This window comes from Adiantum capillus-veneris, chromosome 22 (genome assembly GCF_014529385.1).
Source record: "Adiantum capillus-veneris isolate H3 chromosome 22, ASM1452938v2, whole genome shotgun sequence".
Classification (NCBI taxonomy): Eukaryota; Viridiplantae; Streptophyta; class Polypodiopsida; order Polypodiales; family Pteridaceae; genus Adiantum; species Adiantum capillus-veneris.
The window spans coordinates 18835279-18848057 of record NC_140952.1 but is presented as its reverse complement, the minus strand read 5'-3'; the positions used below and the strand labels follow the sequence as shown (position 1 = coordinate 18848057).

The 12779-nt window shown below is 46.1% G+C and overlaps 1 protein-coding gene across 2 annotated transcripts in view; it reads left to right on the top strand.

The window, feature by feature from the left end:
• Positions 1-12779, top strand: part of LOC147428991 (2-dehydro-3-deoxyphosphooctonate aldolase 1-like) — a 173157-nt gene that overhangs the window by 29120 nt on the left and 131258 nt on the right. The window contains exon 2 of one of the 2 annotated variants that reach the window (XM_086495373.1): positions 6501-6598. In XM_086495373.1, coding sequence (XP_086351499.1) covers positions 6501-6598 — 98 coding nt within the window. Of the gene's footprint in view, positions 1-6479; positions 6599-12779 lie in introns of both variants that reach the window. The other variant, XM_086495374.1, reaches the window with a different exon arrangement.

Genomic DNA, 12779 nt, shown 5'->3' with positions numbered 1-12779 from the left:
ATTTGATTAATTTACTAGTGGAAAACCTCAGAGCGAGGAAAACCCACTGAAAGGGTCATATACAAGAGGAAGAACACAGAAGTACTCAGCTGTACAGAGTAGCTAGAAACATTCATAAGAAAGTTGATGTATCTCTACGGTGAAATCACCAACTTCCAAAGAAAACCGTAAGGATTGCCTAAGAGAAAGCTTGAAGAGTGGGAACGGATCTGCATGAGTACGATGGAACATGTAAGCATTACGTTGACGCCACAGGGTCCAATAAGCCCAGTATCTGACCCACATAAAGAAGCCCGCAAAACGTTGTAGTGTCGGTGAGAAAATACCAAATGCCCAAAACCTTTTGTGAAAGACAACCCCAGGGAAACGGAGCCGCATACAGGCCGATACACGGAGAAGGAAGTCTCTAGTAATGGAGCAATCCCACAACAAATGGCAAATATCCTCTTTTGTAGTCCAGCAACGAACGCAAGAAGAAGGGCGAAGATGATGCGCTAAGAAAAGTGCCGACTGGAAGCACTCCAAGCAAGCAGCGCCAAAGAAACAGTCGCTCCTTCAAAGGCAAATGACTTTTCCACAAGGCAGAGAGAAGCTTCCTCCACCAGATATTAGATTTGTGCATGCGCCAAAGGGCATTACAATGATCAGCAAGCCACGATTGTGGTAGAAGAAGAGCATAAATTTGACCTGCAGAAATATCTCGAAAAGGTGTTCTCAAAGTTCCGAATCAGACATGTGATCACCATTAGGTAAAGGTGAAACAGGCAAAAAGTCAAGCAACATGCTTTGAAGCTCTCTCCAAAACTGACGGTAATGCATGCCCAATCCAAAACGACGAGCGGCGAAGGGAAACTCAAAAGTATTTCCGGCCTCATCGACCACATCCTCAACCACATGAATGCCATGACCAGAGAGAAAGTAAGCTTGATGAGGGGAGCGGTCGACCAAAGTAAGAGAGAATGCCCGGATCCAATGGAGACTTTCCAAACGAATTGAATCAGCTTCCTGCCGAGGATTCCATGAAAGATGAATAGTAACTTCTTTCCAGGCAGATACCAAAGAGGAAGCAAGAGGACATCCAGGAATGTGCCCTTCCATCTTGCCAAAAATCACCTCCCAGATAGATGATTGCCAATGGCCAAAAGAGGAAGTAACAACATGCTGACTGAGGTATTAAACATCAGAGTCCAAGGCTGCAATTGTTGCACAAGTGTAGGCAACAACGTAGCTTTCCTAGCAAGAACATGCCGGCGCAAATCCAAGATGTTAAGGCCACCAAGACGTTTAGAAGTGCAAAGCTTCTCCATCGACATCAAGCGTAGGCCTTTTTTCTGAGCATGGGTCCGCCACAAGTGAGACATAATGTCCGACATAAGAGAATAAAGACAACGATGAGGCCAATGCATCAGCGGCAAAAAGAACTGAACATATGCCAACAGGATACTCTGAACAATTCGCAGACGAACATCTAAAGGCCAAGTGGATAACTTCTATTCAAACGTTGCATAACCCAATCCACTTTTTGAGAGTGAGTGACATTCCATCCAATTGGATAACCCAAATGCCTAGTGATCACATTTGAAGAAACAATCTCCCCTGGCCACAATAGACTATGCCAATCACAAGAACGAAGAGGCAGAAGCTTCGACTTACAAAAGTTGACTCTTAAGTCCAGCCGCAATGCCAAAAAGGTCCAAGGCTTCCATAATTGCTTCGACATCCGCCTGCTGATTACGAGGCATAAACAACGAATCATCGGCGTAAGCTTGACCAACGAAGGTACGACCCGAGGGTAACCGCAGACCATGAAGACGCTCAACAGAGGTTTAGTGATCAAGATAAGTCAACAACGGGTGAGTGGCAATAGCATACAACAGAGCACTAAGGGGGCAGCCCTACCTGACCGAACAACCAAGAGGCCAAGATTCTGTTAATTCACCTTCTAAGATTCCCGAAGATGTGCTACATGCATACAAGAAATAGACCACATTGGCGAATTTAGGACCAAGCCCTAGGCACCTCATCGTGGCAGCAATGAAGTCCCACTGTACAATGTCAAAGGTCTTTCCAATATCAACTTGCATAACCAGCACATCCTGCTAAGTATACTTAGCATACTTCATGCCAATCATAACATTAGCCAGATTGTCCATAATCTGGCGACGTGGAATGAAACCATATTGAGCCTGATGGAGGCCTGCAAAAAGATGGTCCTTAATGCGGTGCACCAACATCTTATAAACCACCAGCATCAAAGTAATCGGGTGCCAGTGAGAGAATCGCTCGCAAAGTGCTTGCTTAGGCAGCAATTTAAGTAAACCTTCTTTCCAAGAAAGTGGCAAATCCTGTTTCTCCCATGCTGCATTTATCATGAAAATCAGTGGTTGTTCAAGAGCCTCCCAGAAGGAGAGGAAAATTCCCACAGTAAGCCCATCCCAACTGGGAGACCGCCAATGGCCCAAAGCAAGCAAAACACTGTAATTTAGAGGCAGTGAAGGGGTCCTCAAGGCAACATGCATCTTGCGGGGATATGATCGGACTAACAAAGGAAGCATCAATTGACGCGCATGGCAGGCAACCGAAGAAGCCTGAGAAGGAGTAGCACACACCTGTCGATAATGCAAAACCATGGCATCAACAAGCTCTTGCTTTGAAGAAGTCCAAACGCTTGAGGAAAGCATAACTTGCTTGATTGCTTGTGAGACTCTTGTATGATGCAAATGCTTAAAGGATTGCTTCGAAGCACAACCTTTATCCATGAAAGCTTGTTGACGGGCACGGGTTTGCCATTTAGCAAGTTTTCGCTTGTCATTTCGCACACACACAAGCTTTGCACAACCACGACATCTCAGAGCTAGACAAAGGCCGCGAATCAGCCAACGCTTGTAGCCGTTGACAAGCTTGCTTTACATCCTTGACATCCCCCCGAGTGCACTGCATGTAATGCGTGCCATAGTCACAAATAACACTTTGCACCCTCATAACAAAGCATATCAGGCAGCATCAAGATCAAGATGCATGTGAGCAAGCAGAGGGAGAATAACGCAGAAATCATGTCACGAAAAATCTCATGAGTGAGATAAGCATTGTTAATATGTAGCAGACGTTTCCTAGGAAAAGACAGATCACAAAGAGACTGCCCAAAACTCACATTCAACAAAACAGGGTAATGATCCGATAACTGTAAGGTGTAATCGATGCTGACCTCACATACAAAATCCTCATATTGTTGCAAATTAAGCAAATACCATCGATCCAACCGCGCTCGATAAGAAGAGTTGGCAACATGCTGAAAAGTAAAACCAGAGGCATTTGGATGTAAATGCCGCCATATAGCAATCATCTGAGCAGAAGCAAAGAGATTATTCCATTCTTGCCTTTTCGCAAACAACATATGTGAATTACAAGTGGTACTATCATCCATCCCAGAGGTATTATTAAAATCACCGCAAAGGAATGCATTCGAAGTCCATGGGCGAGAGGAGATCTCTTGCCATAGAGCAGCCCTTTGCCCAAATGATGTAGGCGCATAAATACCTCCGAATTCATATACTTGACCGTTCAACAGGCATTGAACTACCATCCAGCGGCCATGCGGATCATTATACAAGAGAGCTGGTTGAAGCTCATGCCGAACCAGCATCAATAAACATGAATAATCCTGCAAACAAGCATATGCAATCCAATAGCCTGCAAAATAAGAACACTGGCCAGCAAAGTCATGTTGATTGTGTTCTTGCAAAACAACTATATCTGCCCTACATGTATGTACATAGTGCCAGGTTGGTCGCCATTTATCAAGGTTACGTAACCCACGCGCATTGTATGAAATGCATTTAATGCGACTGTGCATCAGAAACCATATATACAATGGCAAGAAACACAGGGATCAAGTTGAGATGCCCATATGGACATCTCCATCCACCACATCCATGGCAGAATCCATTCGCTGAGTCAAAGCAGGAAACTTGTCCATAGAAACTGCTTGAGAGGTGGAAGCCTCACCCAAAAGCACATCCTTATAAGAGTGCATCGCTTTTTCCCAAGCATCAATCGACGTGCGATTGTCATTGCAGGGAAGCTTCTTAAACGATACATTCTTATTGGCGTTAACCAGAGGAACATAATTACAAGAGGAAGGTGGAGTACGACTTTTCACTGTCTTTTTAGGCACCACCCATGAGCCAACCTCACTTGTCCCAACATTTTTGCCTTTCGCTGCATTTACATTCCCAACATCAATAGATTGCGGATTTTTGTTTTTCCCTTTATCTGCATTGGGAGTCACCTTCATATTAGAGACTCCATTCAATTTAGCTTCACCAGCAGATTTGCCTATAGGGGCAGGGGTAGAGGAAGGAACAACCTAAAGAGGGGGCTGCAAAACTGGTTCAGGACATTCAGATTGTATGTGACCGAATCTACCGCATCGAAAATAGGAGTTAGCAAATTTGCCCCATTTGAGTTTAAAAGGACACTTGCCCACCCATGGATCCCGTGAATCCACCATAATTCCATCCGGGGTATGCTTGTCCGTATCCCAAAGAATGCAAAACCTATTGGTGTTCGCATCCAATTTCGGGGGGAAAATTACCTTGCCAAGCTGAGCAGCCAACAACGGAAGAAAATGCCTCCACGTGCGAAGGAAATCAACATTTCCACCCACACTAGACATTTGTGATGAATAAGGCTTTGATAGTCCTTTGTAAGTGCCGAGGCAGAACATGAGTCATCTGCGTGCCAAAAAAGAGGGGAGACATCTCCAGCAGAAGGTTTCTAGCCTCAGTATCTGCCAATAAAACCCATAGAAATCCCGAGCACCAAAGTAAACGCCTCGGACAGCTTGGCGTTTGAGAAGGAAATCAACCCACCGTCTGACATTCTACGCAATGGGCATTTTGCCTGGGAAAAACAAGACGACCTCATTCATGGCATATTGCGCTACCGGACTCCATAAGGTTCTGTACTGGAATTCGCACCTCAAGAGCAAGTGCCTGACAATTCCAAGCTTTTCGGCCTCTTTGAAGTCTTTATACAGACAACTTTTGATTTCAGAAGCACTCTTCGAAACACTGTCCATGGCTTTACGATGCTTGAAAACACATGGGAACTCTGACATGCATCAACCGGACCACTACTGAAAACCAAAGCAAAAGACTTTGTTTGTATTTTGTCTTATTTATCTATTTACAGAGACCTCAGAGATATGTACATCTCCCACAAAACGCATACATCTGCAAAATAACTTTGCCTGGATTACTGTAAAACTGTCCCTAGCTGTAAATAGCCTGGCGCTGTTGATGCAGCAGGTCATACAGAGGACTGACAGCAGCGAACAGGCTCTGGGCGGCGAGGGCAGAACACCTGAACTGAAGACCTGACAAGGTGTACAGAATTGTGCAGGACACTGACTGTCGAGGCAGGGCCTGAACACACAGTTCGCGCAGAATTGAGGGGAGCCAGGTACGCTCAGGACAGTCCAGCGCAGGAGCAGAACTGCGCACAGCAGGTGGCGCAGAGCAGACCAGAGGTGGCACGCAGAACAGCAGAGGCAGCGCATCACTGCAGAGCACGCGGAGGGAGCCTTCTGGAGGAGTCACGCAGGACTGCAGGGAACTCGCTGGAAGGATCGCGCGCAGGGCAGAACGCTTCGCGCGCGCGCGCACACACACACGCACGCACGCACGCACACACACACACACACACACACACCCTCTCTCTCACCACAGGAGGGACTACATTGGGACCCAGTCAACATTAGTTCTTTGTAGTGACATTTTGTAGTATTCTGAGATTGGGAAGGTGTTCTTAGTAGGAGATTTTTAATGTTTCTTTGACGGCCAATCATGAGACGGTGTCCATACTCGGATCAATCACGAGACGGTTTTCAACGTCCATACTCAGATCAATCATGAGAGGGTGTGAAATCTTTGACGACCCCATCTTCATGTGCTCCCTAGATGTAGAGGATACAGAGCTTGGGAGGTCATTGCATCAGATACATGATGAGGGGACAATGCTAGCGGTGGCAAGGATCCTTTTTCGAGGGGGAAAGGGGGTAGGGAGGACTGGCATTTTGAAAGCGGTGAGGGTGGCACGTACACCAGTCAAAATGCAGCACCATGCTATCATAGTCATGGCCATGCATGAAACAATTTTTCCAATGGTGAGGGATTGATACAGAAAGATGATAACATGGAGTGAGTGTGGTGATAGATGATGCAATGGGGCTTATAAATTCAGGGTAAAATATTGGTTCTATGTATTCAAGCTGTTTGGCATAAAATTTAGCATCTTGCTTGCAAAGTGAGCTAGAAGCTTTGAAAAGGAGGACCTCACAACAAGTCATGCTCAGTGTTACTACGAGACAAATGCATGTTTGAAGAAAAATAATATTATGAACTTTCCTCATAGTGCTTGAAAGTTTCCATGGCTGTGCATTTTGGGATTTAGTTGTAAAATAAGGTTCATTTTCTCAGATTTGAAGTTTTCTTGAGCAGGCGGCAGACCCATTCTTCTTGATGGCTGGCCCCAATGTCATCGAATCAGAGGAACATATTATGAAAATGGCAAGGCAAATCAAATCTGTCACTAATCAGTACGTCTGCCCCCCCCCTGTGTGTGTGTGTGTGTGTGTGTGTGTGTGTGTGTGTGTGTGATAATATGTCTACAACGTGTACAAGAGCGATTACTACAGGTTTGCGATGAGATCAGGCTGCAGATTTCAAATGAAAATTGCCTGCTAAATAGCTGAGCGATGAAAGTGGAAAGCGTGTCATAACAATTCCAAACTTCTAGGTGTGTCTCTGAGGCTATGTAACCCTAGCCTACACCCTTGCCAATAATGAAGAGATGATCACCTAGATATATTTCCCTCTTCGCCCCTTTGCAGGCCTATAGAAATTTCGGCATGCATGCTCTCTTGTGCTCTAGCTGCATCCCGTGGAGATCATTGTCTAGAGATATGGGGCCACCCTGTAATTGTTGTGACTTCTGCAGAAAGATGGGTCTTTGCAATTTTCCAGAGAACTGTAGGGCGGGCGCCCTCTTTTGGATCATACCCTTCCCAGCTCTTCATATCTTGGTAAAAGGAAGGGGCTTCCTCAGCCTTACAGCCTAGGAGTTTTTCATCCAAAGGTGGAGTTGGCCTCGCAACTTTACTTGTGACATGCATGTCAAGATGCCAGGCATGTCTTTTCTACAAGAGTGGTATGAATTAATTGTTGCTCACCATTTTTGGAGTCTTTCCCATTTCCACCCATGGTAATTGCTTGGCATCAACTTCCACCTTTACCTCCTTTTGACAACATCAGCTCATTCTTGTTTGAGCTTTGCCTTTGATTTCCTCCATCCTGATGCTTGCTGAGGCTGATAGCTCCCTCCTCTTTTTAAACTCTATAACTTTCCTTTGGGACTGCCTGCCCAATCTCTGTTTTCTGTGTTATTGTTTCCTCTTCCTAATTTTCAAACTCTTTACATTTCCTTTGAGGCTATATATCTTTGCCCTCTCAACCTCTTTTTCATCTTGTTATTTGTTTGTCCCTGGGTAAACATCCTTACCCCATACCAAAATATCACATATCACTTTCAGCCCCTCTTTGGCAAGGGATCCTGGGATGCTCTTCCGCTCTGGGGCTGACAGTTGTTTCACTTTGCCATATGGGCCCTCCCACTTTATTGACGAGTGTCAATGCCATGTTTACACACTAACTGAGGCATTGATAAATGTCACATGGGTCTAGGGTAAAGGGGCCAGTAAAAAGACGGCTCCCTGTTTAGGGGCACGTCTACCCCCAGAAAATAACTCTCAATTGCTCCAATTTGGAAGAAACTCCAGTCGAGAGGTGCCATGATGTCACATGCGCATTGCACTCGAGGCACATGGACAAGCTATTGCCACATGTCAGCATTAGTCTTAGTATAGCTTAGGATCTAGCCATGCACTTTGTGAGCCTCTAAAAGGACGTGCATGATCAGGCAGGTTATAGTTGCATACCCTCACTTTCATAGTACAGTCACTTAAGCATTTAGGCATATGAACAACCACTTAAGTCATTTATTAATAAGTGCCTTTGACACGACATTTATAAAAAGTAGGTAGGACAATTGACTAAAAGCCTATAAAAGAGTCACTTGGCCTTCAGATCAGAACCCGATATCCGTAGGGACATCTAGCGCCCAGAGTACCTCACCAGCCAGCGTTTCCATTGCGAGCACCTTAGCATCATCAACATTTTGCATAAGTTCAGCGTGGCGTTTTTGCATCAGTTCAGCCCTAGCGTTTTGCAGTTCTCGCAAGTGAAGAAAAGTAACCTTGTGTTTGTTCGAAGTACTAGATCCAAGCTAAATCCTTAAACCCTTCCGTTGCACTTGACATTGGTTTTACAGATCTAGATGTGCTTTGGCTTTGCAATCTCAAGGAAGAATCAAGAACCCAAGAAGAACCAAGAACCCAAGGAACCTATCTCATAAATTTTTTTCTTAAAGAAGTTTTGTGTCTCTGCCCACACCTTATAGCCACTCCCACCCTTAGTCCATTGTGCATCGGGCATGCTCCCATCTTCATCGCATTGTCTTTGAACGAAGATCGGCATCGGAACCATTGAAAATACCTCAGAGCACCCTACTTTCCATCTTCACCCGCAATGTTTTCATGACAGGACTATTCGGGTGGTAGTACTTGCTCGCAAGGTAGAGTCGGCATCAAGGATGATCTTTTGCGACAGTAGTAAGCCTTAAGGCTGTCTAGTAACTTGGCTGGTCGGTGTTTACATCGCAGCAGTACTTACATCCACAATACCCACCCGTTTGGAGGAGTTTTCATCTTTTTATGCACCCACAAGCATCAGAAGTATAGAAAGCATCCACATGAAGAAGTTCAGCAATTGTGTCTCACCTTTAACGGGGGGGGGGGACGTTACGCGTGCATTGCACTGGAGCCACGTGGAAAAGCGACTGCTACAGGTCAACATTAGTCTTAGTATAGCTTAGGATCTAGCCATGCACTTTGTGAGCCTCTTAAAGGACGTTTATGATTAGGCAGGTTATAGTTGCATACCCTCACTTTCACAGTATAGTCACTTAAGCATGTAGGCATATGAACAACCACTTAAGTCATTTATCAATAAGTGACTTTGACATGACATTTAAAAGAAATAAGTAGGACGCAAATGGCTAAAACCCTATAAAAGAGTCACTTGGCCTTTAGATCAAAACCCAATATCCGTAGGGGTATATAGCGCTCAGAGTACCTCAGCAGCTAGCGTTTCCATTGCTAACATCATCAATGTTTTCCATAAGTTCAGCGTAGTGTTTTTGCATCTGTTCAGCCCTAGCGTTTTGCAGTTCTCGCAAGTGAAGGAAAGTAACCTTGTGTTTGTGCGAAGTACTAGATCCGAGCTAAATTCTTAAACCCTTCCGGTGCACCTAATACATGGTTAGTGTAGCTGAGATTAAATCGAGACCCTTGGATCACGAGTTCGGACCTTGTTGGTAGAAACGACTCTAAATACCCCCCTGCCAATTCTGCATTTGGCACCCAAAATTTTACACGGAAACTCGCTGTGTAGTCGTTCTTCCTCTCTGAACCGTTGTTCGTGCTGTCATCTCTCGTGCAAATTCCTACTGCGCAAAACTTTCTTTTGCGCCCCTTAAAGCTCAAAACAATCTTGTAGATATTGTGCAATTCCTTGTCCAAGTAAGGCGCCTCTAAACTGGCACCTTTACCTATATCATGTAAGCTTTTGTGGTTCAGGGCTGCGATGGAGGTGTGTCAGTTGGCCTCCTCCTGTCGCACCATCTCGGCCTAGACTTCTCAGTTCTGTTGGTTCTTTTGTTGCCCCTTGGATTTTAACTTGCACGATGTTCGTTTCCGTAATCTGTAATCTTTGATTGTGGCCTCTGTATGTGTGCGTCTGTGACAGTGTGTGTGTGTGTGTGTGTGTGTGTGAGTGTGTATGTGTGTGGTGAGTGGGTGTTGCTGAGAGGTGTGTGGTGACGAGTGTGTGCCTTGGTCGCGTGGATTCCCTGCGTGCAGCAGTAGCCATCTGCATCTTCGCCAGCGTGTGTGTGTGTGTGTGTGTGTGTGTGTGTGAGTGGAAGACACACGCGGCCAATGACAGTCGGGCAGCAGTGTTAGGGTTTCACAATCGGACAACAACGCGTTAGGGTTTCACAGTCAGACAGAAGCGCGCTAGGGTTTCGTAGTGGGACAGCAACGCGTGAGGGTTTCTGTACTGCCAGCTCGTGTGTGTGCGTGGTGTCCCACCAAAGAACTCCCTGCAGCCCTGCACGCATCCTCAGCGCTGTGCTCTCCGTGGTCTTCTCTGCGCCCACTGCTGCGAGCAGTCCTGCTCTTGCGACAAACAACTCTGAGTGCCCCTGGCCTCCCTCAACTCTGCGCCATCTGAAGTTCAGGCTTTGCCTTGACAGCCAGCTTCCGACGGAGGTTTTGTAAATCTTTAGGTTTTCAGTTTGATTAAAGTTTTCAAGCAGCAAGTTCCTGTACAACCAGCTTGTGTGTGTCTGTGTCGATAGTAGTCAAAATATCCAAAAACCCAAAAAAGTGTGTGCGTGCGTGTGTGTGAGCTTCACATGGATTCGGGTGAGAAGTGTATATACAAGCGCCGGAAGGCCATGGAATCTTCGGATATGGATGCTTTAAGCCTTATCAAAGAATGTTTGCATGAGGACTTCGAGGATGCACGTCAAGCCTGGGAAGGATCCGCACTTGTCATGGAAGTGCGCATCCCTATACAAGAGCTTATGGATTCCGTTGCTCAATATGCACTCAACGCGGTGATTCTTTTTTTCCCGGGTAAAATGCCTATGGCTTAGGATGTAGGCCAATGGGTTGATTTCCTACTCAAACGGCAAGCAGTCCGAGGGGTTTACTTCGGCGCGCGCGGGTTTTATGAAGTCTTGCTGGCCGACATGGATGCTCGGGATGCTTTGCTTGAAATGTCTCCTCTTTTCTTCAATACGCAGATGACTCATGTACTGCCCTGGGCTCTCACCAAGGACTATCAGAGTCTCATTCGTCACAAGTGTCCCGTTTGGGTTGAGGTGGTCGATTTTCCTCGCACCTAGCGTCATTTCCTTCCTTTGCTAGCTGCTCAGTTGGGCAAAGTCATTTGCCCTCCTAAGCTGGACACAAACACAAACCGTTTTTGTATTCTGCGGGACACAAATATCCCCACACCAGCAGGTATTTCCATCAATTCTGGGGATGCAGTGGTTGGCAAGCGTCCATTTAAGCTTAAATGGGGCAAATTTGCAAATTCTTGCTTCCGCTGTGGCAAATTCAGTCATATGCAGTCCGAATGTCCCGAACCAAACGTGCAACCTTCGCCTTCAGCTGTTCCTACTCCTCAACCTCACTCAAATCCGAAATCTTCTGCTGAGGTTCAAACCAAAGGTGCTTCAGCCTCCTCTCCGACACAACTGGGTGAATAAAGGCAAGGGGAAACAACTACAATTGTCTGCACTTTATGCCTCTCCGAATATTAAAGACAAAGGCAAAGAACAGGCTTCAACCTCCCAAACTTGGATGGTGCCCAAGAAACGCGTTAAAGTTGCTACAGCCCGTATTCGGGAATCCTCTCGTAATTATGTGCCCCCTTTAAAGAATGTTGCTCAGAAAAAGCTCCCTTGTAATGACAACACGTTGGAGAGGGGGAATAGGGAACACACTCCACACACAAAATGATTGCCTCTCTATAGCCCAGGGATTACACATCACCCTTAACCTCTCTAATAACACCTTCAATTTGGCTAATTTGCACTAACAGCTCCACTTTAGCATACATAACAACTGTCTCATACCTTACAAAAAACACCTTACAGCACAAACGCACCCACACTGCTCAACTAACCCTTTCCGACTCACAAGACACCCCGATTCTACCCTCTTGGTAACACCCTTCAAGCTGCAGGCAAACCCTCTGCAAGCACTGGCAAGTCGACAAAGAGCGAGAGAAAAGGAGTGGGATGGGGAGAAGCAACATAAGAAATAGGGGCAAAGGTTTGGTAGTTTTGCATAGGGAGATAGTACAATCAAGTATGCAGCTCCACTGGCAAGCTGGCAATACACAGGCTTACAAACCTCCAATAACTCTCTCTGGCAAAAAAGCCCTCAAAAAATCACTTCTATGTCCTTTTATAAGACTTGGCTAAGGCTAAAAAAGAAAAAAACAAGGAGCTATCAAGCTCGTATAATTAACTGAAGCTCCCTTTAGAAGTTTTTTTGCATTGCCACCACTTGGCACTTATGATTTTTTTGGCAACTGCATGGTGCACACTTCTTTGCTCTTTGTCCGCCCTTGTACTTGCCCTTTTGGCATTGTGGACACCTCTCGGATAGGCTCCCTCTCTCTCATTTGACCCCTCTATTACATGCTCCCTTGCTTGCTTGTCTTGGACCCTTGGGCCGCCTTGGACTCGCCTTCTCTCTCTCTCTCTCTCTCTCTCTCTCTCTCTCTCTCTCTCTCTCTCTCTACACTGGATGTTGCCGCGGGATTGGCTAGCTCGCCTTTGACCAGCCTTGTGACTCTCTCCCTCCGGCTCTTCTATCATCCGACGTGGGACCCTCCCCTTGATGGGCAATATCGACATCGCTATTGGGGGTGGGGGGGGTGGGGGGTATTCCTTTAATCTCCAAAAGAGGCCCTCATGGGCGCGGGCACAATCGCTTATGGGATGCCACGTCATCCAACAACACACGGCAACGCCGCCGGACGCCGGCCAGCGCGCCATCATCTCCAACAAGTACAACGGCGGGC